At 42.1% G+C, this 26,902-nt stretch overlaps 2 protein-coding genes across 3 annotated transcripts; both read right to left on the reverse strand.

The window, feature by feature from the left end:
* Window positions 1-1,594: 1,594 nt before the first annotated feature.
* Window positions 1,595-4,904, reverse strand: plac8l1 (PLAC8 like 1). Of its 2 annotated transcripts, none has more exons than XM_053441466.1 (5): window positions 4,729-4,904; window positions 3,968-4,002; window positions 3,315-3,547; window positions 2,889-3,025; window positions 1,595-2,479 (listed from the first exon to the last, which is right to left on the reverse strand). In XM_053441466.1, exons 2-5 carry the CDS (start codon window positions 3,991-3,993, stop codon window positions 2,348-2,350), a joined length of 528 nt encoding a protein of 175 aa, XP_053297441.1. In that variant the 5' UTR covers window positions 3,994-4,002; window positions 4,729-4,904; the 3' UTR covers window positions 1,595-2,347. The 2 variants fall into 2 exon arrangements, with proteins under 2 accessions (XP_053297441.1, XP_053297440.1); XM_053441465.1 differs by having other exon boundaries at window positions 3,968-4,250; window positions 4,729-4,903.
* A 1,095-nt stretch (window positions 4,905-5,999) lies between these two features.
* lars1b (leucyl-tRNA synthetase 1b) lies at window positions 6,000-26,775 on the reverse strand. Its single transcript, XM_053441546.1, has 32 exons — window positions 26,623-26,775; window positions 26,119-26,240; window positions 25,608-25,695; window positions 25,405-25,485; window positions 24,938-25,075; window positions 24,535-24,696; window positions 24,107-24,219; window positions 23,702-23,765; window positions 23,321-23,409; window positions 22,938-23,163; window positions 22,740-22,827; window positions 22,071-22,147; window positions 21,651-21,704; window positions 21,374-21,514; window positions 20,675-20,752; window positions 20,443-20,528; window positions 20,139-20,204; window positions 19,900-19,982; window positions 18,293-18,431; window positions 17,566-17,778; window positions 16,954-17,011; window positions 16,521-16,584; window positions 15,139-15,322; window positions 14,543-14,633; window positions 14,132-14,272; window positions 12,582-12,722; window positions 10,954-11,064; window positions 10,638-10,748; window positions 9,070-9,174; window positions 7,801-7,896; window positions 7,121-7,253; window positions 6,000-6,965 (listed from the first exon to the last, which is right to left on the reverse strand). Exons 1-32 carry the CDS (start codon window positions 26,626-26,628, stop codon window positions 6,760-6,762), a joined length of 3,555 nt encoding a protein of 1,184 aa, XP_053297521.1. The 5' UTR covers window positions 26,629-26,775; the 3' UTR covers window positions 6,000-6,759.
* Window positions 26,776-26,902: the final 127 nt, after the last annotated feature.

The following is a 26,902-nucleotide window of genomic DNA, read 5'->3' on the forward strand; positions in this document are numbered from 1 at the left end:
GATGGGTGTCGACCAGCTCCTCTAGTTTGTCTTCACATGCGAGGGTGAATAAACCCTTTGGTTTTGTCAATCATCGCCTTGAGGAGCTCATGAGGAATATCATCTGGTTTGATTATTCACTGCTCCCGTCTTCCTGACACCAATCCAATTCCTCTACCCCCCCCCCCCCCCCCCCCCCCTCGTTCCATTTAAAGCAGCTGGCAGGTGGGGGACCACATCTGTAGAAGTTAACAAATTACATATTTGCCCTTTGAGGACCCATCTGCTTTGTGTATAAATAACATTTTCATATGCGTTTCTCGCTGGTTGGCATTTCAGGTTTCGGGGGGGGGGGGGGACCACAGCAATCAGAACTGGATTAATAGCGTGATTGGATGCCGGAGGGTGAACCGAGGAACAGGAGGATAAAGAGAATAACAGAAAATGGAAATCGGCTCTATTATCTGCAGACTGTACTTGAACTGTTGACTGTAATCCGAGCTCGGGTAAAACCGGTGGTTCTGCATCACTGAGAGAACTCGCACACTTGTCTCATCCTACGCTTGAGAAGCCGAGTGACTGCTCACATCAAACTGAAGTGACACCCACCTTTCTCTGGCTTTATGGTGAGTTCAAGAATATACGATTTTTCTTATTCTAACCTGTAGATATTATCCCTCGTGTGGACTCTGCCGACTCCCAGTTGGCTCTCCGAGGGCTGAGAAAGCTTTATGTTCCCTCGCTTCATTCTCCCTCCATGTCTGAGGGCGACGGAACACATTAATGCGTCTGGTGACCTTTGGCATGCGAGACAGAATCAAAGGGGCCGTTTCACACAAATCAGGTATAGAAATTTTGCACTCGGCTCATCTGTACCGCTTCCTCTCTGAGAAAATGTCCCCGTGAACTGTCGGCAGTGACCTTCACGGAATATAGAGAGGGGGAAGGACAGTGTTTTGGAAAGGATGTGCTGCTGCTGAGTGTTCTCAGTCTTTCACTGTTATGAGAAACATAAAAAAAGTTCAGTTTCACTCCTTTTACTTTTGACCTTATTGTGACTATGATTAGCAGATAAAGCTGCTTACATGGGTTTAGGTTATTGGAGTATTGCCCTGTTTGGGTTAAGATGTGAACATGTTTAGAACAACAGTGGAACTCAGTCGAGCACAAACTTCCACCAAGGTTGAACAAACATGAGTGTCTGGTTCTTACAGTCGAAATAAAAAAGACAAAAAAGAACAAGGTCAAATAGTGGGGAAGGACTCGAGGAGGAACCAAGTAAATGTGGGTGCAGATCTGGATCCGGGTGTGGACTGAACTTTCTCAGAGAAAGTTCAGGGGACAGATATTTTTTTTGTGTTGAATTCAATGCAGATCGAAATAAAGGTCTAATTTAAATTTGGTTTCAAAAGATGACTGGTTTGTGTTCTATACTGAGTGCCATTATAAATGTTTGTTAACTAAACAGTTCAAGAAGGTGAAAAACTGGATGTGTTATTCAAGCCGCTTCTGCCAGAAAATGGGTTCTAACCAAACGTCACCTCCACCAAGTTCTGTAGAAATGGGATCAGCAGTCAAATGAAACAAAGAAACAAAGCAACAAACAGACATGGTGTTGGAAATGAAATCAACATTTTTATTTGCTGGTATATGACTGGGAGTTACATCAGATATTCAGTGCTATTTGCTCACAATATCACCTGCTTTTCACTCGTCTTGGAATTTACTTCACAAACCATCGCCTCTGTAAGAAAAGTAGAATATATTCGTGGTGTCCTCTCGAAAACCTCTCGAAAAAACCTGAACAGTTTTTTCCCCATGGCAGTGGGGCTCACAAACAAGCCCCCTGCATCACACTGACTCTGCATCACACTGACTCTGCTGACCCCCCCCCCCCCCCCCCCCGCACATAATTTATAACTCTATATTATTGACATTATCACCAATCTCTGCACCTTAGAACCACACGTAACTCTCTTACTGTATATATTGTTGTTCAATATTGTTGTTGTTTTTATATTGTTGTTTGTATATTGTTGTTTGTACAGTGCACCAGCCACACCAAGGCAATTTCCTGTATGTGCAAATATACATGGCAATAAAAATAATTCTGATTCTGATTCTGATTCTGATTCTGAAACACAAGCAGTGTAAAAAAAGGTTTACCCTATTAATCAAGGTTCCCCCTCTCCGGCCCTCTCTGAACGTCCCAGGCTTGATTTATTGTCCAAGGCGTCCTCACAGGGGACTGGAGAGTAAGTTCAAAACCTCATGGTATCGATTCTTTGTCCTGTTGGTACCAGTAGGTCCTCGCCGCTCTCCGCTGCATCGTAAGAAGGAAAAGCCTCATTTACTGTCTCCAGTTTCCTCAGGAGCACTCAAGGGCAGTGGACACATGATACGTCTGAGTCTTCATCCTCCGCTTCATCTCTCTTATCATCTGACACACAGCCAGAGGGTAACAGCAGTACACCGTGGTCCAGTCCTCACACACGCTCCCCTGTGGACACACACATGCACGGACACGCACACACAGACACACGCAGAGAGGAAGCAGACGACACAACGCAGCAGGGGACACGTCCGGAGCCGTGAGGTCAATGGGTCGTGAGAAATGAGACATAAAAACATTATCAGAAGAATCCACTCCTACAACTTGAGCAGAACACATGAGTGCGTTTGATAACACAAACACGATCGCCTTCTTTTACTTGCAGCTTTAGGTTTTTCCCCTTTTTCTCTCACCTTTACGGTCTCTTCATTTTAAAAAGATGTATTGTGATGGTTTTATGAGCCGGAACCACATTGTGAGATATCTCTGTTGGTGTCTTTGGGGATCGTTCTTTACTCCCCATTGACAAATGTATTTTTTCACATGCACACACACACACACACACACACACACTCACCCTTATCTTGTACCGCTCTCTGATCCCGACTCGCATGGCAAACGTGGATCCCGGTAAGAGAGGCGTACACAGACACTCGCCGTACTGGTGAGCCAAACTCAGGTCTAGACAACATGGCACCAGGGCCCCGAGAACACCTGTGAGCACAGACACAGGTCAACACAATGTGTGTGTGTGTGTGTGTGTGTGTGTGTGTGTGTGTGAGAGAGAGACAGTTAGTTTGTATTCTTTGGTACAAATCCATTTTTTATCTCACTCATGTTCTATTAAAAATGTTCTGTCAGTGTGACTCTAATCTAATGATATATGGTGAGAATTAATTGCTTTTCTACATGAAATTAATTAAGCAGAATTACAAAGTTGGAAAAGCAAACGTATGAAGAATCAGAGCCTGGTGAGAGTCGCTGCAGTGTGTGTCTGTGTTACAGGAGCTCTTGTCTCCACAGATGTCGAACAAGCCCGAGCTCCAGCCCCCCCCCGTCTGCGTGATGGTGGTGATGGTTGTCGTGGTGACGCCGAGGCCGGGCTGGGTGAGGATGGGGTCTGTCGCTGCAGGGGCGTCCATTGACCTGCGGTTGGCTTCACTTCCTGTGGCGAGGCCCCCCCCGTCCTCCCCTCCGAAGGCTGACGGTGAGTGTGTGGTGACTGACAGTCCGGGTCTGAAATTAGATTTTTAATGAGTCTATCTTAAGATGGATGTTCGATAAATTCATGTCACCAAAACTCAAATGAACCAATGAGTCAGCTCTTGTTTCCTCTGAGCGCGAACTCATTTATTTCATTCAGCTGTTTCCCAGAGCAGCATGTTTTCCCGTTCAACTCCCTTTTATGGAACTTTACCAGCACAGCATCACAATTACACTAATGTATCTTTCCACTGCTAAACTACAGTAGATAATGCAGTATTTGTTTTAGCTTTCATCTCATTCAGAGCTTTAGTGATATTCACAGAGGCAGAGAAAGAAGAAAAAACACACAGCAGCTGTAAAACAAGAAAAGAGTGAATGAGCTGTTGGCTGCTACAGCCATTGTGCTGGGATGGCAGCACTGTGCACTGGTAGGGACAAAGAAACACTTACTGGTCTGTGACTGTCGTCTGCTCCATGACGAGAAGCTGCTGGCATCCAGAGAGAGAGAGAGAGAGAGAGAGAGAGAGGAGAGAGGGGTGAGGCGAGGAGACGAAGGGGAGGAGAGGGTGAGCAGGGAGTCAGCAGAAAGGAGGAGGAGGTGGTGGTGGTGGTGGTGGTGGTGGTGGTGGTGGAGGGGTGCGGTGGGATGGGTGGCGGTCGAGTGACACTTCCCCAGCGAGAGAGGGTGTGTGCCAGGGCAGATAAACCAGCAGTCGGATGGCCCGGCCAGGAGCTGTGTGACAGAGATAAGTCTCGAGTCTTCACTGTGCACCCCCCCCACCCCCCCACCCCCGCTATGTGCAGAGAGGGTTAGATGCACATCACGGTGCCAAATAATCTGATGTAAATGGATGCAAGCAGCACACACAAGCACACACCAGCACCTCACAACGGGCCGAGTTGTCGTGAAAAAGTAATCATTGTTTTACAGGATTGTCTGCGGAACATAATAGAGACGTACTGTGCATGTGAAGTGTGAGATATTAGACATACAATTCACTTTGTATGACTTTATCTCATTAGGAATTCATTCTAATTCAAGATTAAGTCGTTTATTCCAAGGATGCATGTCAAATACAAGCTCCAACACAATAAAGGAATCTAATCTAACAGTTGGCTTGCTTGCTTGACCCATGACATTCAAAAGCATTCATCGCCGTCTCTGTTAAAACGATGCATTGAAAAAGACGCACAGTAAATGTTAGACTCACCCTTAAGGCAGGAACGCAGAGTGAAGAGCTGGGAAGTGAGAGACGCACTTTAGAACATGTGAAACACCCGGGGCTCCCGTTTAGAGGGGACAGACCGCGTTCATGTAGTTCCTGTGGTCTGACCTTTAGATTGAGACTCGTACAGCGTCAGTGTGCACGTGGGTCTGTGTGTGTGACTGAATGAGATGGAGATATGAGGGGAGGAAACGACCCAGTGTAAAAGACCACAGGTTGAGAGGCTCAGATGCTTCACACACAGGCACATCGAAAGCAGATGGGCCCTCTTGTTTAAAACGCCTTTTAAGGAGGTAAAATTAGCTTTTTCCAACCTCTAGGTCAGCACTCTGCCGGAGCCCCTTTGGCAGCGGCTGCAGCCTCGAGACTTCCTGGCTAGGTCTCTACAAGGTTTGCACACTGTAGGATTTGGGCAGTTTATCCCATTCTTCCTTGAAGATCCTCCCGAGCTCCGTGAGATTGGATAGGAAGAGTCTGGGAGCTGCCATCTTTCAAGTCCTCTCCTCAGCTGTTCTGTGGAGCTTTGAGAAGTCCGGGCCCGGCCACTCGGGGACAGTCAGACTCGACTGTCGGCCACTGCAGGGCTGTGCTGGAAGGTGAACAGTCAACTCAGGCTCAGGTTGCATGAGGTTTTCTTACTGGACCCTTCTTAGAGTTTGCCAGAGACACAGTATGTTCTGTTCAGGGTGTACCTCGCCTGATTGGTTGAGTGAATTTAGTCGAGTTAGTTGAGGTTTCTCTTTTTATACCTCTTCTCGGCCTGTAGGTGCTCAAGTCTTTTAAACTAACTCCTCACAGCTACAGTTTGTATTCACACATCAGCTTCACCAGCACAAAGCTCAGACTTGAAGATAGAAGGCAACGTTCTGGAGAACTCCTCAGAAACCACGACACAGATGAGATTAGATCAGACTGTCCTCAGAGGAAATAAAGCAGCAGAGAGAAGAGATAGACTCAAGGGAGATGAGAATGTTTTCATATTTTTTTTGAATTATTTCTCTGGAAAAGCTCAAGTCAGACATGTGCCACCCACGCTGAGAAAAACAGGAAAGCTGTCTGACTAAACACGAGAGAACGACGTGTCGCACATTCAATGTATAAAACATCAGCGCAGAAAAAATTAGCATCTATATGAAAACACCAGGCATCAAGGAAGATGCAGGAGCAGGGACGATGTATTAACATAAGATAAGTGGTTGGTCAGTGGCGAAACAGGCAATGTGGGGCACGTTTGTTCATTGAAAACACTTGAAAGCTTCATCATACAAATAGTTGTTTATTTATTGTGTCATATCAAACAGGAGAAATGGCCCAAAGAGAAAACGTCAACTTGAACAGACAATGAACAAACGGAGCAAAAATCCCGGTCTTATACTTTCATTCTCCAGCTTCTACAGATATTTGTCTTATTTCTTGATTTTCTCACACCACTAAAGATCCTAAGTTATGCAATAAAGACCGGATGGTCACAGATATTTTATCAGTGGGAAGAGGTTATAAAAACCATGAACCATCTGTTTTGTTCAGATCAAACCCAGATGTGAGAGCACAACTGGATGAGTTGTTGTTGTAAAAAAAAGGATAATAGAAGGTCCCATTTAGAGTCAGACATTCCCTGAGGCAGCGTTCAGCAGTGACGAGATGAAGAAGAGTGAGAACTCAGTGAAACGTGTCAGGCTTTAACACTGTGTTGGCACGTTTTCTATTTCTTACGTTTATTTTAATTTCTTTGTCTTTTAACATCTTAGACTCAACTTGGAAATATGTGTTTCTCACTTTCATATGTTATTCCAGGATGTTTTTATGTTTGTTATCTTTCAGATCTAACACAAAGTGCTGTAACAAGGTCTGCAAGTGTAGAAACACGGACTATAAAAACACCTTTGAGTCAGTGTACAATGTATACGAGTCAAAATGACATTTTTATCATATTTCATGATGCCTTTTTCCAGAATGTTTCTCTGCTGAATGTGCCACCATGCTATTGTGTGTCTGTATGAGTGTGTCTTAGTTTCTCTAATGAACAAGATAAACCAGAGAGTCGCCGACGTCCACGGTGAGGCCGTTGTCAGACAGAGTGACTCTCTTCTCCTCCAGGTTAACGCTGAACACAGATTTACTGGAAATGGGCAGCTTCCCCTTTTCCTCTTGTCCCAGGACGGGCACCTGGCGAGGCCCCATCATGGGGTCCTCATACCTCATCAGCTTCACTCTGGACAGGTCTGGTGTAAGAGACAGGGGCACACAATGATGGATAGAATCTTTTTATACTTTAATCCTCTATTATTGTAACATTAGTCTTTGTATATTATAAATAAAAAAAACTATTTTGGTTGCCAACTATAGTTAATGAATTGGTGCAGTTTATCTTACAAACCTTTGAGGAGTCTGTTGACCTTGGACAATCTACGGATGAGGCTGTCTCTGCTGTCCCCCTGCCGGACTTCAACCTTTGTAGAGAACATGCCATTGCAGGGCTGAGGGTTGACCAGGGACACGCACACTCCGGGCTGGGTAGACAAAGGAACAACACAAATGCGGTAAAGCGTTAGTTTGAACGTGCAACAACGACTGTTATAATCACAAATGATGAGCACAGTTGAATAAGCATAGAGAAAGAAAAATCAAGTGCAAGCATAAAGCAAATATGCAACTGCAGCAAAATGAGATCTTAAAGCTGAAATGTGAATGAAAAAGATTAAAGTGTCAATTTAATATGCAACAATAGATTGTATAAAGAACTTACAAATGTATTCCCTTAATGCTACTTAAAAAAAGTTATATTAGTGACATAAATATAGTATATAATATAGTGACATATATTATAAATAATCAAGTCATAAAACGTAGAGTGTGGAGTCTCACAGTCTGGATAGAAACTGCTCTGAAGTCTGCTGGTGCGGCAGTGACTCTTCTGTATCACTGGCCTGATAGCAGCAGGGTGAACAAGGCTGGAGGGTGTAATACCTTCGAGTGTCCTCTGGAGGCACCTCAGCGATATCAAACATAAACCTACACCTGTCTAACACACACAAAGTCTGCACTGAGAGAAATTACCTCCGATCTGAAGACACTGAACGGTTTCCCTGGGCAACACTCCTCCTTCACTTTGTCGTCACCCTCAGACGCAAACAGGATGTCGATCTTCTCCAACTATAGTGTATTTAAATTAAAAAAAGAGAGTACAGAGAATAACAAGATTATTACGAGAAGAAAACCCTTCAGTCACATTTCATTGAATATATAACAGAACAGCCCTAAACTCAACACAGTCGAGTTTTTACAGCAGAGGAAAAGAAATTGAAAACCACATAAAGCACTTCTCTGCTGATCCTTCATATTAGCTGCCACCACTCAAGTCTGTGGTGTTTGTTTCACAAAAGACAGATTTGGTGTTTTTTCTGTGACCATTCGTCTTCTGCTGTGATCGCTCACACACGTGGGAATTGGTTTCAGGAGGGGTATTAGCTGTTTTTCTCTTTCCTGTGGTTAAATCTGTGCTGGTTTTACAAACTTATCTCGGGGCTTCAGTTTTCGACTGGACTAAGCTCCTGTGCAGACAAAAGAATTAAGGGCTTTCCTGACCAACAGCTGATCTCACCATCAAGACTATCTTTTGCAGAAGTGGTGAAAAGCTGTAACATGGAGGTAAGTTCCAGAAAACAAACAGACACAAGACAAACCGAACAAGTGTCAAGTAAACATCTTCAATTATTGGGACATATTTGAAATGAGTGGTTGCTTGTGGTTATTGTCCAACCTTGACAAATGTTGTATCAATGATAGCCACACCCGTTATTAGGTGTGCTTTTGGTTTTGACAGACACCTTTTTTTCCACAGAGGATAGTCCTCCACCAACTTGGGGTTGATATTTCTTTGGCCAGTATCTCCAGACGATTTACCCTTTGGAGCTGACCAGTCAGGGATGAGGGTGTGGGGGACGACACCACCTCATTAGAGAACAGCGTGCTGGTGTGAACATGCACAATAAAACTTTACACAGAATCCTGCCTGGCAGCCAAAGACAGTAAAATCTTTATGGATGTTTTAATGGCCACCAGAGTGGGTAGGATTTCTCCCTGTGCTGCTGATGGTCAGTCTGATTATGTTGGAGAAATGTAATAAAACTGTAGATCCAGTGATTTAGTTAGCAGGATGAACTATAGGATGTCCACCTTCACACACAGCCCTCTCACTCAAAGGGGATGGGGGGGATGACTGACAGGGGGGATGAATCTTTGGTCAATTTGGTTTGAAGGGGATGGCACCCCCCCCTCTGATGTAGCTTGAATGTTGTCTAATTCTGGGACTGGTTGATAACGCACCTCAAGAGAATTGGTTAAGTAGACCAGGTTTTCCATCAGAACTGCCCGCTCATCAAACTCCAGCTCCAGATCCAAAACCCTGGACCCGTTCTTCTCCAGGTTCTCCTACAGAACACAAACACAATCACATGAGATGCTGACTTCGCTAATGGACGTTTATTCATATAAATATCTGAATTCTCCTGAGAAATGAACAAGAAGTTAACACATTGACTCTTAATTTCCTAGGTTTGTAACACGCCAGCAATTTGTAGAATAAGAGGAAAATTGATATTTAATCCACACACTGAAAACATCAGATATAATTCAGTATTATGCAGAATGTCCATTGTTTTGTTGATGTTGCTGCCACAAGATTAAGAAAAAGATGCCAAAACAAACCATCAAACAAAAGGAAAGCTTGGGGAGAAAAGCTCAAAGGCTTGAGAAACAAATCGCGGTCCTACACAAAGCTCTTCATGACTATTTATAAGTTTCATTCAGTTCGATCACTCTGGAGAAAACAAACACCTGAACAAAGCCCTGTGATCTATTAGCAACTTGACCTCAAGTTAATATAATAACAGAAACGATAACTTCTGTGAGACTTTAAACTTTAAACAAAAACCTCATCTAAAAGCAATGATGTTTTTTGGAAGAAATTTAAATATTTAGAATACAAAGCAGCTGAATTTTGAAAGCTGGGAATAAGAATAAACAAAGACGTAAAGAGTCGCGGCAAAATTGTTGCTTAATAAAAAGACAACAAATAATTTTTGAATTTTTATGAACAATGCAAACAAACAGACTAAACACTTTGCATAGAAACTCTGTAGAGACTGCTGGAGTACTTGATCTGTAGAGTGTTATGATGTTCAAACTGTTTTGATATATTGGAAACAGCTTTGCCATTGTTTGTCACAAAGAGGGGGAAAGAAACAAAGCAAAAGAGCCTTTGAAAAACGCAGACTGAAAACAATTCAACAGAACCACCAGAGCAGACTTCAGACTAATCAGAAGCAAAGCTGTACACAAACACAAAAGATAAGCCATCTCACAAACACATTGTGTAAAGAGCTTCTGAGTAAGTAAACAAACTCAGCTTGAACAGATAAGACATTTCGGCACGTGTGTGTGGACGACTGACATTCAATATCTCCATTGTGAAAAAAAAAAAGAAGCTTTATTATGAAGCCCGTACAATTATAACCCACGGTGATGTCACTATTCGGTTTATAGGCTGCTGTCTTGAAGCCTCAAGTTTTATTTAGTATTTTGTCCAGCACCATCTTGATTTTAGGAAACCGGATGTAACCACATTCAGAGGAGTGGTGGGTGGAGCCTGACTGAGAGCTCGAGGATACTGCCTCCCCACCTACACCTGGGACTTGCGCGCCCCAAAGCATGGTCATCTATTCTACTCTTAATGGGGCCATTAATTGTAAAACGAACATCAGACTTAAAACTACACATCGAGAACATAAACCTGTGAAAATACTGATGCTCTACGTCCGTCATGGATCCAGTCTATGTTCTTTAAACAGACACAAACAGTACTATACTGTCCCCTCCAGCTCCTCCAGACGTACCTTGATCATGGCTACGAAAGGCATCGCTTTCTTCATGTATTTCTTCAGCTCAGGCAGGGCTCCCAACTCGCTGGCTATCACTTTGTTGTCAGGGAGGACGCCGTTGTTGCTCTGGACCGATGCCAAGAACAAACAAAGACAGGAGAAGATGAACAGGAGCAGAGAGAAAGATGGGAACTGGGCAACTGATGAAAAACATGATCATCTAAGACACAATTTTAAAGGTAGGTCAGTGTATCACTATGCTGTGGACCGCTGTACTTTTGCATACATATTAAATATGCTGGGTATGAATGATGGCTTGTTTGTTTCTCACCTTGTAGTGCTTGCCGAGCAGGGATAAGGCACTGTGCTGCCATGGAGGGTAGCTCTTGGCTACATAGATGTTGCAGTGCGAGGGCTTGGCCGGGGGCTTTGTGTCTCCTTTCTGTTTATATTGAAAAAGGAGAATTTCAGATTCATCTCATTCATCCTGATCATCAGGCAAAGCAGCAAACTGTGCATTTGGATGCATTGAGAAGCCAGCTGTGGTGCGTGTGCGTGTGTGATCTTCCACGATGAAGATGGGCATCTGTGAACTTACATTACATGACAGCTGTCAAGCCGACTCTATGCCTGAACAGTATGCATGACTGTGTGTTCCCATTAGTGTTATGTCTATAAATTAAACATTAGGACAATTAGAGAAAGCTGCTTAATAGCCACACAATGCGTTTTTCCTTTACAGCTGACAGTTATCCAGCTTTAAATGTATCAATGGCTGAGGAGCAAAGGAAAGACACACCATCTCATCTTTCCCATCATCCCTCATTTTTGTGTCTGTGGCACCAAAACATTTGCAACAAATAACAGTGATTGTAAGTATTAGATGTCGCCCTTTTGAAATACTTTCAATATTAATTTTGCTTTCATCCCTACCCCTCTACAGTCAGTATTGGAGTTCCAACCTGTTAAACAATAAAATACATTTTTTAAGTTTGTCTCAAAGGATTCAGGATGTCATGGTAGAGACAGAAGGTGATACTATCAACCAGAAAGACACTCAGACTTCCACCAAGGCCAGTGTCAACTTCAGAGAAACAAAAATTGAAATTCACAGTGAGTGAACCATTTTGCCTGCAACAAATTGTAATGTTTTTTCCTTGCAAAGGCCTCGTCTCCCCGCCAAGGTCAGAGCTAATTGTTTCAGTAATTTTCCTATAATCCTAGTGACAAACAAAGGGACATAAAAACATAATCTCTTCAGTAGAAGCAATATCCACAGCTGCTACATGTTGAAAGGGATTTCTACACGTGTCAGCATGTGTGACACGAGGTGAGAGAAAGTGGCGAGGGGATGGGGATACCCTTAGAGCACAAGTCAGGTAGAACTCATTTTGGTTTAAAAAATATTTGTTATGTTAAGTTTTCAAGTGGGAAGTCCCCTCACTTTGTAAGAAGGTGATTGTTTCATACTTGAAATAGCTGCATTCCTAATTCACTTCAAGGTCAAATCCACACTGTGGAAAGTACTAAATATTCAGGAAATCATTTATGTGAACAGCAAATGTGTTATTCAACGAAGCTCGAGCTATTTTTAAACAGGAACAGATTCATTAAGGGATTTGAAATTATTCATATTTGTTCAGAACCCTGTTTCAGACATGACAGAGTGCTGCAGAACCCCAGCTCTATTTTTGGCTGCTGCTTCCTGATAATGTTTTCTTCATTCTCTGCCTCATTTCGCTCCCATCAAACAACAAGGACACTGTTAAACAATACCTGAGAGAGAAAAGACTCCAATTTAATACTCTGCGATTTAATTACTAGACTCAACACAGCAAGACTTTTCATTAAAACTGTTAAAACAAATCCCATGAATTCCAAATAATTTACACACATTCACTTAAAACAATCCATTGGAGCAGTGCAGTAGAGTGGGAGTGGAGCATGCACATATCGTACCTTGCTTTTTGGAGGAAGCATGTAAGCTTTGAATCTCAGTCGGAGGTCGTGTGCAGTCTCCATCAGGTACTGGGAGGAACGAATCAGGATCTCGTCCACTGGACCCGCCAGAGGCCAGGATGCCTTCATCAGAGAACCAGTCTGTCGGGAGGACGAGAGGAAGGTAGAAGGCTATCGATTAGAGGAAACTGCTGTTGGAGAATTCTAATTTTAAGTTAGTGTTTAAAACAAATACAAAAGTTTGAGGCCCACTGGAGGCAATTAAACAACAAAGTCAGAGGTTCATGCACCTTGATAAGAGGAAAGCGTCCATAGCCAGGTGTAATTTTTGTTTATATAAAACCATAATTTTGTCAATGTCTTCATAGGCTTCTCACTGTATGGGGTCGATGTTAGCATCACACCTAAACCAGAAACACTTTAATACATGGTTATCTCATATCGCATTGTTTAACCTGATCTGTCCGCCTCATGTAGCTTGTGTGTTAACTCATGTGTGTGTGTATGTATTAAATGAGTATTGATATGCTCTGGAAATTTAGTGAATGTTAACTTGTGATGAAGGGGTTTGTTTTGTTGGACTTTAGTTTAGTTTGTTATTTTCCTTACTTCATTGTACACTTCACCTATAGACTCCTTTTGTTAGTTCACTACGCCTCATGGGTGGAAGCCTTTATGTATTTAGTTACTTATTTGAAGGACAGTTAAGTTTAATTAGCAGACAGTTTTTCTTTTGTGTGAAACCGTCAGTCAGGAGGGTAGGGACAGGCTTTAGGAAGAGGGCTTGTTTTTGTGTATTTTATGATTTGGCGTCACCGTCCGCCTCAAACCTTTGTGTCTCATTTTTGTTCACTTTTGTTTATGTAAATCATTTTGGCACTATCACAATAAAAGGCTGCGTTGCCAGACACCATCCGTAGTGTGTTGCTTCCCTGACTCAGAGACCAGAACTGGGTTGTAACACGCATGTTTTCCTTATATCATGCAGCCCTAGTGCCAATCTCTCTGTTTTGTGCACTGCTGTGACCAATGAGAGCCTCGTAGCTCTTTAGCTCGCGGTGCTGAACACATGATTGATGAAAAACACTGGTTTAGGGGCTTTTGTTGTTGCTAAGCGACAACTGAAAAGCCCATATACAGAGCAGCAGCAGCGCTCTTTCATATTCATAAATTTGAGTGTTAAATATATTCTTGGCTCTCTGTTCTGTGGGGAGCGTGAAGCGGTGTGCGTCGTCCTTCCCTAGCAAAGAGAGAAATGAGCTCAAAGTGTAAAGACAAACTCCTGGTGGACACAAGCAGGGAAAAATGTGTCAGTAGCTATTTCACACATGTAACTATCAGTGGGTTCAGCACCACTGCATGAAGTGTGTATCCATTTCACATTGTTGATCCCAGGTGAAATCATGAAATGTTACCCGGCGGAAGATGATAAAACGTCTCCTTTGAGAGTTTCTGTATTAACTCCGCAAATAGAAGGGAGAGGGGAGAGGATGAAAGCCTCCGTCAGAACACGAAAACACCACATGATGCCAAATCCTTATGTATCTCACCTTGCCCAACAGACCCCAGGTGTATTCACAGAGGTGGGGGCAGATGGGGGCCAGCAGCAGGGTTTGTCTCTCGATGAACTGGAAAACAAGGTCCCTGTGCATTCCCTCAATGGCCAGCTCACGGTACTTATCTTTGGCTGCCTGCACACACACAAAAAAACAAACAAACACAACAACCGATTAAAAAAGGTTGTCGTCACTGGTTTTTATACGATTCCTAAACTATCCCATTCACTGTGTTCCATCCAGTGAGTGCACCTCATGGTCAGAATGAGCTCTCAGTCATGTTGTGTTCCAAATACTGTTTAACTCGTCAATTGAGTATCTATTATGTCATCTCATTAGATTGGGATGAAAAGCCTGATTGTCTGTCACATGCAAGGATTATTAAAAGAGCATTTCTTTATTTACCTGGAACTCAAAGAAGCCGCTCTTCAGAGCCTCCTTGTACATCATCCTGTCGTAGTGCTGCTCCGTCTTCAAGATGCCTGCATTCATCTCACTGAATAAAAAACCAAGTCCTTTCAATCACTCAGCAAAAACCTAATGTTCCATTCATGTTTCACAAGCTCAGCAAGGTCCGGATCTTCCGAGGGAATCAAAGGTTCAGACTGTCTTCATAACACGAGTGTCTACGGTTTATTTACAAAAGAATAATACATTTTCACCCGAGTTTATAAACTCATGCTGCAATGCAACATGAAGGAGAGATTCACTTTACTATACATAAACCGATGTAGCTGACTGGTGTTGAACCCTGACCCTAACTATCCAGTAGTTTATTGAAAATAGACAAATCCATTGACTGATAATAAAAAGTCATCACTTATCTATGTTTCTCGTGTTTATCCTTTACATTGACTTTGCTCAAGAGAGATTCCCCAGAGATTTAAACACTGTATATGTCCTCAACTAATATCAATTTTACCTGGATAATTTATGTGAACCACAACTATTGCTGCCTGTCAGCTGCTACCACCACCTCCCAAATGAATTCCTGCATCTACCTGGAAAAGACCCGATCGTTGAAGGTGTCAGCGGGTCCCGTCCTCAGGTTGTTCTGGTTGGCAATCATCTCCTTCACCCACTCCACCCACGTGTAGAGACGCAGGATGCCAGCATCTGCCATCGTTTCTACAAAGTTGGCATCTTCCACGGTGTCGCCGGCATCGGCCAAAGCCAGACGCATACCTGCGAGAGGAAATAAAGACATGTGGCAAACATGTAAGAGTAGGTTGGAAGAGGAGATGCCTGTTTTCAAGTTTTTCCCTACAAATCCGCTTCATTCTCTCCATTGCATGAAACTGGCCGTCCTTGATCCCACATTAGTGAAATAAGCTTTTCTTTTCTCTTCTGCAAATACTTGGGACAACCAGGCGAAGTTCAGACTTATTGGGAAAAACTCCTCGGTCTGAAAAACTTAAAATAACCTCGCAGATATGACTCCAAGCTCTTAGACAGGAAGTCAATTAAATAGGTCTATCTGCCGTCAGGCCATTGGGTTCCTTTCCCCCATGGGGGAACAGCTTCTCGACAGACACATCTATCCATTATTCAGCTCTCTCAGAACATTAAAAAGAATAGAGGGGATAGATCAACTGATGCTTAGATGTAGTGAGGGCAGCAGGGATGGATATCAGGGTTAATCTAATTAGAAATGAAATAAGATAACATAAGCTCCCCTAGAACAAAAGGCTTTGCTCTGAACTTAGATTTTGAGAAACCAATCCTGCTACTGTGCATCAATTGTCATTCTTGGGCTTAGAACTCTGTGGAAATCTTGTCTTCCTCTCATGTTCCTATAAATATTTGACTTCACAGCGCACTCATTTTTCCGCTGGAACTCAGTTGTCCCATGGAGAGGCCGACGGTAGCTGCTGCTTTTCAGGAATGACGATTAAGCAAATACATGAAAATTCATCACCGATTTGAACATATCCGTTGCAATAAAGCTGTTCGACATTATCTAATTTCTCCTGGTTGAGAGATCATATTGAATGTATGCGGCCTTACTCATTATATTTAAAGTACACATAATTGCTCTACTGAAACTCACTGCTTGCGGCGCACCATAAGGGATCTGATGTATAAAATGGTTCATGGCATCCAATAAACACTTCGGTCGTCTTATGAAGACGGGGCATTTTCTAATTATCTTCACTGTGGGATAAAAGATGTTTATGGTATAATCAAACATAATGGCCCGTGCACTAGGGACACTCACTGTAATTACTTCTAAATGTACACCTGCTGGGTTTGCGCTCATATTTTTCAGTAAATGTGACAGAAATATAGAAATAGAAAAACAATTATGATGAGAGAGGAAGAGTGAGTACAAAGATAAGAAACTCAACACGGGAGACGCATATCAAGACAAATCTGTATATACCATCTGCTGAGAACTTGTCAATGGCTTGGGTGAGAGTGAGGAAGTTTCCAGTTGATTTGGACATCTGGTGAATAGAAAAACAGATGTTAGCCGCTCCAGTCTTTCAAGTACGCCCACCCAAGTATAACCGAGTTCATTACGAAGCACAGAGGAATAAAATCATCTAGTCACAGACTGTCTGTGTTTCAATCTATGACAAAGCAAAATGAAAAAATGCTAATGAGAAGCACAGTAATTAAATTTCTCCAGCTTCAAACACTCATCAATTACTGGCACAAAGGAAGAGTAGTTTCAACAAATATAAATATGTTAATTTTATAATTTATTAATGTTTAAAACTGAAAGTAACTTATTTATCCTCAGATTCTAACTTTATTTAGAGAAATATATACATTTGTTATGAAAAACTAAACATTCAGGTTTTTCGACTCGCCTTTTCAGAGTTAAGGAGCAGATGTCCATTGGCTCTCACTGCTTGTGGCCACTTCCCACTGTAGACGAGAAAGTTCTCATTAGCGTCAGTGTCGTCGTCGTTATCATCATCAAGGATGCTGCTCACCTTTTACAATCATTACCCTTGTTATTCTGATAGCCTTTCCACAGAGGAGCAAATGCCCATTAGGAGCTAGGTGATATTTTCAAAATCAATTTTCCAAGAGTGATGTGCATCTCAGATTAACAAACAAACTCAGCGCAAGACTGGACACAACAAGTTGAAGTGGAGAGTGAGTTTGAATACTATGTTGATTTGTGAGCTTTGGAGCTGCCTGTAGGTTAAAGCTAAGAAAGCATCACATTTACTGCATCACATGTAAGTCGGCCAAACTATTTCTTTATCAACCTATGAATCTTGACATATGAAAAGATATCTATAATGTAAATACAATCAAAACATTTATTTACATTTCCTTCCATGTAGAAGGGTACTTTCTATTGATTTTGAATCACCTTTAAAATCACCTTTAAAATCACCTTGTGAGTTTTGTGACAAGCAACAAATCGAGCCTATCATTTATTTGCTATTCTATGAAGCTGGCAAACTCACTTGTCTTTTGGCCACATAGCCACGTGGTTGTACAGGTAATACGACAGGTGGTTGGGAACCAGGTCTTTGCCCGACACACGGACGTCCACAGGGTACCAATACTCAAACTCCCTCCTCAGCCTCTGCAGGTGCTCTTTGGGGATGTCAGTCTTGGGGAAGGGCGACGTCTTGAAGAAGATGAAGTCCCACACCTCTCTGGTCATTTGCTGTGGCCTGTGAGAGATAACACGAATAAATGAAAGGTAAGAGAATGGTCAAGGTTAAAATGGGGGGGGGGGTAATGGGCTGCAGTCAGGTGAGAAGTAATTAAAAGCTTTGTTAGGCTCTTTTTTTTGTCATGCAGTGTCATTTCTTCTCTTCATTTTATCTCAGTGCTGAGAAGGGGAAATGAGTTTGCCTAAATGAAAGCTGAGCTAGGAACGGATAAAAAAAAATTGCAAAAAAATGGAACATTCATCATTGAGTGTATGTTTTATTTATATATTATATTTTTTATAATTACTTAACGGATGAATCAACTCACAAAATGTCTAACAGGCAGCATCTGTCAGTTGAAATGATTTAGTTCAGTTATTTTATCTGAGTCATTTCTGCCCAAAGTGAAACACGTCTGTGGATGTTTGACGGCAGAACAAGGGCAGGAAAACAACTTAAAATACTAAAGAGCATCAGTTAGGGTCTAAGCATGTTTGATTCGGTGTGTGTGTGTGTGTGTGTTTGTCCGTACTTGATGCCCAGTGGTGAGGCTCCCTGTCCGTTGAGCACGCCTCCCTGAAGAAGGTGGGCTACAGTGTAGTAAGCCATGTAGATGGTGGAGTCCGAGAGTGACTCAATAAGCCAATGCTCGTCCCAAGGAAGCCGCGTTCCTATGGTAACCAGGAGACGTGCACACACACACACACACACACACACACACACACACACACACACACACACACACACACACACACACACACACACACACACACACACACACACACACACACACACACACACACACACACACACACACACACACACACACACACACACACACACACACACGATCATGAGAAAAAGCGAGTAAAAAAAAAATTATGAAGAGCAATTGTTGCCTGCATTGTATTGACACAATCTTTTGTTGTATTGGCCGCCCTGTAAAAGCTGGTTATATGCTAGTGCCAAGAAAAACAGCCACACAATGGAGTAAACCCTGGGATTTATTGGATAATCCTTAGCAAACAAGCGGAGAGAAAAATGTTCATTGTCAAATAAACTAAACCAAAACACATGTGGCAAACCTGTTGTTTTTACAGACAACGGCAACTTGTTTTTCTCTCTCACTAAATCATATTATGACTTTTTGGCTTTAGGGCTAAGAACGTGAGAGGAACGGTTACTAGAGTCTCACGATGTGATCAACCTGAAAAGCACCACTATACCGTGTTTGTACGTTTCCAGAGAGATACAACTTAGAGCCTTTACCTGCTTCCTTTGGTTGAAAACTCAAACTTACTGCATGCTTGAGGAGTCATTAACATCTACAAGCAGCATGAGCCAAGATTAAATATAAAATTCAGATCACAATGAAATTAATACACTAACTCACAGATTTTAAATCGACACAAAGGTAACTGTTTGCTTTAGTTACAAAAGAAAGGGAACAGATCCCACATAGACAATTAAAGACATTTATCTATTATCCTCTTATTGTTATGTTTGAATTATTCTATAGTTTTATAATAATACAGGAAACAGTCTGTCTGTGGCTCATGGGTTTTGGAAAAAAAGCCTCTCAAACTTCTCTGATCACATTGATTGAAACACACATTGGATTTGCATCTCTGCATTTGAGCTTTCTGCGTACGGGAAATATTTGTGCAGTGAAAAGTATTTTTTGCTTCTACAATTCAGACACAGAAATGAGAGGAATCTTCACAACCTGTGTTCCACAATCAAATCTCTGAGCGTCATATCAGCCTGTTTATGTGTAATGCTGGTTGGATCGTTTGTGCAACACATTCTGAAAGTTTGAGGGGAAATTTCACAGCAGGCATAGACTGTACTGCACTGTCCTGTACTGTGCTGTGTGCCAGCTGGCATTCAGTCCTCATCTATTCCTGTAGGAGCCGAGAGGCGGACTGTTGCTATGTGCTTTATCATCAGTCCTCTGTCTCCATCTACAGACAATAAGACAACCACAAGACGACTGGAGCTCCTGATCCTCTTTGGCACACGGAAATAACATTGCTTTCTAATGAGATGAAGACGAAAACCGCGGAGGAAATCTAATTTGTGTAGATCACACGCATTAACATCCACTGGAGACCTGACACGGTGGATGAAAGCACTTACCCAGACCGTAGGTACGAGAGCAGGCGTGCTCCTGGAGCCAGGCCAGAGTTGCCTCAAAGTTTTTCCTGGTCTCGTCACAAAATCTAAACAGGCACACATTACACTTGTATTAAACAACAACACACAAGGATACAGTTGTTTGGATTTCAGACAAATTATAGTTTCTAGAGACAATATTTTTTGACACAGGACAAATTATTGTTTCTAGACTCTCCCATGAACACTGGCCACCGACTTACGTTTCCAAAGTTTTGAGTGCTTCGCCGGCCTTCTGCTTCCACTCAGCGTCCCCGTAGTCCAAATACCTGAAAGACACATAACATTGAACACTTGAGCAAATAGACAGCTTACAAAAATAAAACACCATGCTTTGAGTTTTTGTCATGAACTTAGGTAACAAGGATACATTAAATTCACCTCCACTCAACTAGTTTTTATAAAGACCAATATGCTGCTTCATAGCTGTTAACTGATTTCTTGCCATTACTAATGAACACACTCAATGTTATAAAGCCCAGAGATTCCTATGATCAGAATACTTACCACTGGTCACAGAGAGCGACGACACACACATCAGCTGAACGTGACATCACCTGTTTTTCGGGCTCCATGTAGATCATGGCCTCGCCCTGTGATAGTTTAACACAGAGCCAACATCATTAAATCCAGCATGGCAAAAAGAAAGCTCCAAGCACAATCCAGGATAAAGCCAGGGTTCAAATTTGTCCTGCCACATGTAACGTGATGCTCTATTTTTATGACTAGAAGGTCTTACCCTCTCCACCAGCATCTTCTGAATGGGTTTCTTGACATCTTGGACCTTCTGCCCCTTGTAGCCATCGACCAGCATTATCTAGGACAGGAACACGCAAGTATGTAATTTCTACTCATGCATTTCATTCACAATTCTTGCACCTCTGCAGTTTGTTCTTCAATCTAAAATGATCATAAACGACTCAGTGGGAAGACACGTCCTCATTACATACACATATGTGCTCTGCTTGAGATGGTGCTGCATTGCCCCCTGCAGATTGGGCCTACACTTATGTCCCCTTCCTTTTAGATTTACAGTCTTGTGACAGTGAAAGCAGATTAATTTGAACATTTTTAAATAAACTATGTCATAATATTGGGACAGTAAAAAAAAGGGGGGCTAAGCAAAAGATGAAAAGTAAAAGCACTGAGGCCCATCTGTGTGTGGGTGTGTTTGTGTATCTTGTACAAATTCAGGATGCTCTCAAACAAACTTTCTCACCACTAGATAGAACCAAACTGTTTGAGAGCAACACATGACTCTTAGCCGGCCAATGAATAATTGATTGTTGCCTCCAGGTGTGAATCACTGTATCTGTGAGATAAATCTTCAAACTTCAAACCTTCAGTTTAATCCACGTGGGGATCGCATGGGGGCTGGATTTCTGCTGACCTATGTAGACATTTAGTTTCGCTTGTAAACCTTGTAAAGTCGACTCACCCCTTCATAAAACCCTTTCAGGTAGACCTTCTCCTTCGCCTCAGCCAACTTCTCTTTGTCATTCTGGCTCTGGATCTTCAGCTCATCACACACCAGAGGAGCTGAGAGGTTCCCATAGCCGGGAATCTCTATGATAGGGATCTGATACGTGTGCACAAATAAAGAAAGTACAGTTTAAGGTCTCTGAATTACTATTCAAATGTATGTCTTTCAACTAGAACTGATGGGATCAATGCAAAAAGAATGAAAACAGACCGACTTCAGCTGATCAGCTTACCGGCTCAAAAGGCAACACCATCTTGTCCTCGATTCCATACTTCTCCCGTAGAGCCTTTTAAGGAATACAAGTATTAACAGCAGCAACACAAATCAAAATCTATCATGTGCCTTTAAATCCACATAGTTCATTCCTCAGGGAGCCAGGAATTGAATCTATCACACCTTCTCAATCCCTTCAAATGTTTAATAATATTGGTTTTCAAAATGCATTATAAATTATAAACCTGTTTTCTTTTATTGCGTCATCTTAGACCACAAACAAATCACACACACACAAATTCCAAAACCCAAACCTGAGCTTACAAAGAGATGTGTAGGTTCAGTTTTCAGTGGTTCTTGGTAGCAAACTTAACTTGTGGTATAAGGAAAACCTGGATGGCAGCAGAGCAGAGATTTTGCTAAATGTCTGTAACCTCACCTGTTTTTTCTTGATGTCCCTGAGAGCAGCGATGTCATCAGGAGCGTCTGAGGGGACACTGGTAACAATCCCAGTACCTAAGGGAGACAGACAGGGCACAACATGTAGTTATGCAAATCAGGAAGTTAGGTCTCCCTGGGATCCTTTACAAATTCCTTATACAAATTTAAAGCTATAAAATGTTAATTTCTACAACTGCCAAGTTGCAGTGGGCAAGGGGTTATTTCCAATTCACCCTCACTCATTGCTTTCCATTTCCCAGACTGTATGGCACCTCAATGAAATGTTGCCATTTCAACTTGTTCATACCAAACCTCTTTCCTTATACATCCTAACAACAATCCAATAAGTCGAGGAAGAATGAGGGATCAAGCCCTGTGCACCAAGTATTACCTACAGTGACAAGAGCTGGAATAAATTACATATTTGACGCATTTAAGAGCATTTTCTTGAACCTTTCGACAACTTTTAAATCAGCATAACATCCCTCTCCTCAAGGGTATTCTGACTGCACTGTGCAAAACTGACAAATAATCCTTTCAACAGCCAGGGCATAATGTGACATTGTTCTGCCTTTCAGAACCTTTTAAAAATAGATCTAACAACACAACCTCTCTTGATGAATTTATCTCTTCACTATCATTATATTCACAGTTCCTTGACTCGTACCTTTGTCCTCCTTGATGGTAAGCATGGGCAGAGCGTAGATAATCTTATAGGAGGTCAGAGGTGCACTCAGGGCACAGCCAAGGATATCCTACACAGAGGCAAAAAAGATTGAGTGATTGAAAATTGGTAGATCCGAAGAACCCGTATTAACTTTGGTCACTTGGTGGCAGCAGAAACTAGCAGACAGGAAATGAGTACCTGTCCCAGTATTTCCATGACCAAGGGCACCACTCCGTTCTCTTTGGTGAAGCCCTGGTAAGACATGTTCCTGGCAGATCTACTGGTGCTGATGAAAATGTCTCCGTTGGTCGTCTCAAAGGCGATGTACTTCATGTCGGGTCTCACCCAGCAGTTGGTCTGACCGAACATGGTCTCTGGTCTCAGAGTGGCAGCCACCAGGAAGATGTTTTTCCCTTTCATGCCGCTGTGGTGAGGAGAGAATCAACACTTTAACTTCAACATCACAGCTAGACTTAGTTGTATTGGATTTATCAGTATCAGAAACATACTTAAGAGCATGTACAACTTGTTCTTCCCAACCTGAATTATTGGTAATAAGAGCTGTGTTTGTAATTTGTTACCTGCTGTAAAAGACCTTGGACTTGAATTTTGCTGTGTACGGCTCCACCACCTTCATCTTGACGAGAGTGTACTCCTGAGGTCCAACTCCCTGCAGGTGAGGAGGAAACGTTATTATTACATTTTCGTAATATTGTTTTCCAAATTTCATTATGAGAAATTTGCTTTATCCACAATAATCATCTAGAACAAGCCAAAAAATAAAATGGTACTTCATATTAAATCCAATGCCTATGAAGTGAGAAGTAGTGTGGTCAACTGTGATAAAATTGTAGAAGCTCAATCTCTTCTAATGTTTTCTATAGGATCCACAATTTATCATATAAGCTTATCACAGTTTTTTCTCAACTAATGTTTCATTTCATTGAGCCAGATGAGTGTACCTCGCCTGTCTGCCGGTCATGGTCCATGCAGGGCTGCCCATCTTTGGGGGAGTAGATGGTGTACCTGCAGAGGAGTCAAACAAGGTGAGATTTACAACTAAAAGAAAATGTAATCCTGCAAAAAATAAATGAAACTGCTGCAGACCAAAAGGAGAATGTTGAGGTCAGTTATCTATCTACTGCATTAAGACAACTGCTATAGAAATATTCTTTCCATGCCATACCCAATTAAACCAAATGACAGTGGCACATTCTCCCAGGCATTACGATTCAATGATGGTGACAGCAGCTTAGATAAAAAAACGTTCCTTATTTTCTCACTGTTCACTGGAATAATGGCGCTACAAAGCAAGACAAAAAAATCTAACCTTTAAATTCTATTAAAAACCTCTAGAGCCATCCCACCTTTTGCCAAACTTGATCTTCTTTCTCTCCTTCAGTGTGATGAACTGCCATCGGACGAAAGAGTCGTAGAAGGGGTTGACATCTGTGGTGAGGAATGAACGCCTCCAGTCCACCTGGGACATGATAACACGTAAACATAATTCAGGTACAATCTATTTAATACAATTCTCGATCTTATTATCCTCTAGGCTAATAAAGCCTGGTGGATACATATAAGGTATCAAAAAACATGACTACGTGCACGTTAAGGCCGCTGTGTAGTGTGTGCCTCTTAATACAGCTGTCAAATAATTAAGCAGCATTATATTCCATGACGGAATAAAAAAAACAGATTTATATATTCTGTTGTATAAAAGGGTCACACACAGACAGATACAGAAAACAGTACGGCAGCTGTTTACTTGAATTAGATGAATATATTTAGTTACCTTGACACCCATCATTTTGAGGTCTTTAACAGCCAGAGGAGGGAAGTAGTCCAGCCAGTGTTCAGCATTGGCAAACCCAGTGATCTCCTGGTCCTTCAGGCCCAAAGACCTCATAATGTCCCACTGGTAAGTAGAGGAGCCAGCTTTGGCAACTGCTTTACTCTATATGAGGAAAGAGAGAGGGTGGTAATATTATAAATTAAAAATGAAGCATGCGGATGAAAAAGATAAATGAGATGCATGAGCAAGAGACATGTTCTAAACATCAAGTCCTATATGTTTATGGGATTTGATCACATCCTGCTTTTAAATGAAAAAACACACATTATTTTTAAGGAACAGATTATCTGCTCCACTGCATATCGTTTAAAATGCCATCAATCTGGTCCCTGCGATCACTGACCTTCTTGCCCTTTGCCTTGTCCTTGATGATGAATTCATCAGATATCTCTGGCTTCTCCTTCTCTTCTTCATCCTCATCTGGAAACTGTGGAGGGTTCCCGTACAGCTCCATCTCTCTCTTCAGCTTGTCTGCACAGGCCTGGTGGGAATGATATTGAAGTATGAAAACCAGAAAGAAGAAAAAGTCCGTGTGTTTGTGTGCGGGGGTCATGGATAGGGAATAATCAGATAAATGTTACAAATATCAATCCAAATTTGAATCAAGTTAATCCAGTGCTGGTTAAATGAATACGTTTTAAAAGGCATCAGTTGTTTTTTGTGGAATACAAAGTGGGAAGATTATGAAGGGCATGCAGGTGTCCTTAAAACAATTGATCGTTTATTGTTGTTACAAGGGAATGCTGACAATTGGCATTCCTAAAATTTCACAACACTCAAGTTATGATCGGAGAGAAAAGAGATACCTACTTTTATTGGCATTCCTGTGCAGTGCAGCCCAAATGGGAAAAGGCATTTTTTCCCTTTCAGAGACTGATAACCAACACCAAACTGCAAGAAAAAGAATGAACAGCAGCAAATCAGAGACCAGTGATCGTAGTTTGATATCTGCATTTCAAGAATCTCTCATACAAAGTTAATTTGAATGCTTCTCTTATTGCTTGAAAACTCACCTCGCATTTTGACAAGCTGAACGTATGGCCAAGGTGCAACCGGCCGTTCATGTACGGGTAGGGGAAGGTGACAAAGTACTTGTTTTTGCTGGAAGAAAAAAACAATGTTTGAGAACGACATCTTAGGAATCATTGCTAATTTTACATCTTTCGGGAAGACAATATTTTCATCTGCGTTGGCCAGTTAGCAGGATTACCAGGGAGATTAGGTGGAAGGATGAGGCATTGGTCAGGGAACAAACATTTTTGGTGAGAATCCAGATTGATATTGTGAGACATCTTCACCAATTTCCTAGGGAATGGATTCATGGATCTTGATCTATCAGTGTGTGGAATCTGGTGTGGTTTAATTGAATATAAGGGGACTGGAGGTATGCATGCAAAGTACAACCGTCTACATGATTTTGTCTTGCAATTTTGTCTTACACAACAACACCTGGTTCAAGTGTGTAAAAGGAAGTAATACTCCTCTGGAATCAAACAGGTTTCCTCCTCATGACATTTCACTCACTGATTACTTTCCCCAAGTGTTGAGGGCGCATCCTGGTCGAATGTCTTCTCCCTCTCCCACTTCTCCTGTATCTCAAGCTCGATCTTCCTCAAGAAGTCCAACTTAGCTGTTCCTTTCCGCTCCTGCAATAAAAAGATAACCATGGAGGCGAGAGAGTTCATCATAGGAAAGATACAGTGTGATGATTGCTGAGAGTGAACTCATCACACATGCAATGACAAAGGAAATAAATAAATAAATCACAATTGAATGGACATGTTAATCACGAGAATAAAGATTAATATACGAGGACGGAATTTAATAATGACAACAGTTGATAACAGCTGTTACTTCTCGTCCAGCTCAGTCAGATGCATTTCTGCAGTTGTCTCGACTAGCTCAACTAGCTTGTTAGCTAACTCAGCTAACAGCTACAGTAACTTAACACACTGATATAACGCATCACCTTCCTCTAAAAGCGCACGTACCACATTCTGCAGGTTGTAAATAAGGATTCGAACCTACCGTCATTTTGACCTAAGTAACCAGCAGGTTATGGCTCGGTTGTTTGAACAGCACAACTAGTTATTCTGTCTGACAGGCTGAACACACGCCGCCTGTGCCTGGCTGACGACACCAAAAGGAGCACACTCTCGCGAGGTTTTCTGGGACCTGTAGTCCGCTCAACTTTACGGGCGTCGCGTCTTTTCGCATTCAACATACTGAAAAGCAACGTTTCTCGCGATATCGCGTTTGTGAACAGGTTTTTAATTGAACACAGAACCGCACCGTGGCTTATGCGATT

This window comes from Pleuronectes platessa, chromosome 15 (assembly GCF_947347685.1).
Source record: "Pleuronectes platessa chromosome 15, fPlePla1.1, whole genome shotgun sequence".
Classification (NCBI taxonomy): Eukaryota; Metazoa; Chordata; class Actinopteri; order Pleuronectiformes; family Pleuronectidae; genus Pleuronectes; species Pleuronectes platessa.

Bases quoted from the DNA above. Each gene is read 5' to 3' on its own strand.
- lars1b (XM_053441546.1), bottom strand. The intron at 23,410-23,701 runs GTACACTCATCT...CCTCACCTGCAG, and splicing joins ATGACCGGCAGACAGGCGAG to GGAGTTGGACCTCAGGAGTA. The intron at 19,983-20,138 runs GTAAGTCGGTGG...GTGCCTGTTTAG, and splicing joins GCACTCAAAACTTTGGAAAC to ATTTTGTGACGAGACCAGGA.
- plac8l1 (XM_053441466.1), bottom strand. From the start codon at position 3,993: ATGGAGCAGACGACAGTCACAGACCA. The intron at 3,026-3,314 runs GTAACACAGACA...CTGTGCTCACAG, and splicing joins CTGTGGAGACAAGAGCTCCT to GTGTTCTCGGGGCCCTGGTG. The intron at 2,480-2,888 runs GTGAGTGTGTGT...GTGTGTCCACAG, and splicing joins GAGAGCGGTACAAGATAAGG to GGGAGCGTGTGTGAGGACTG.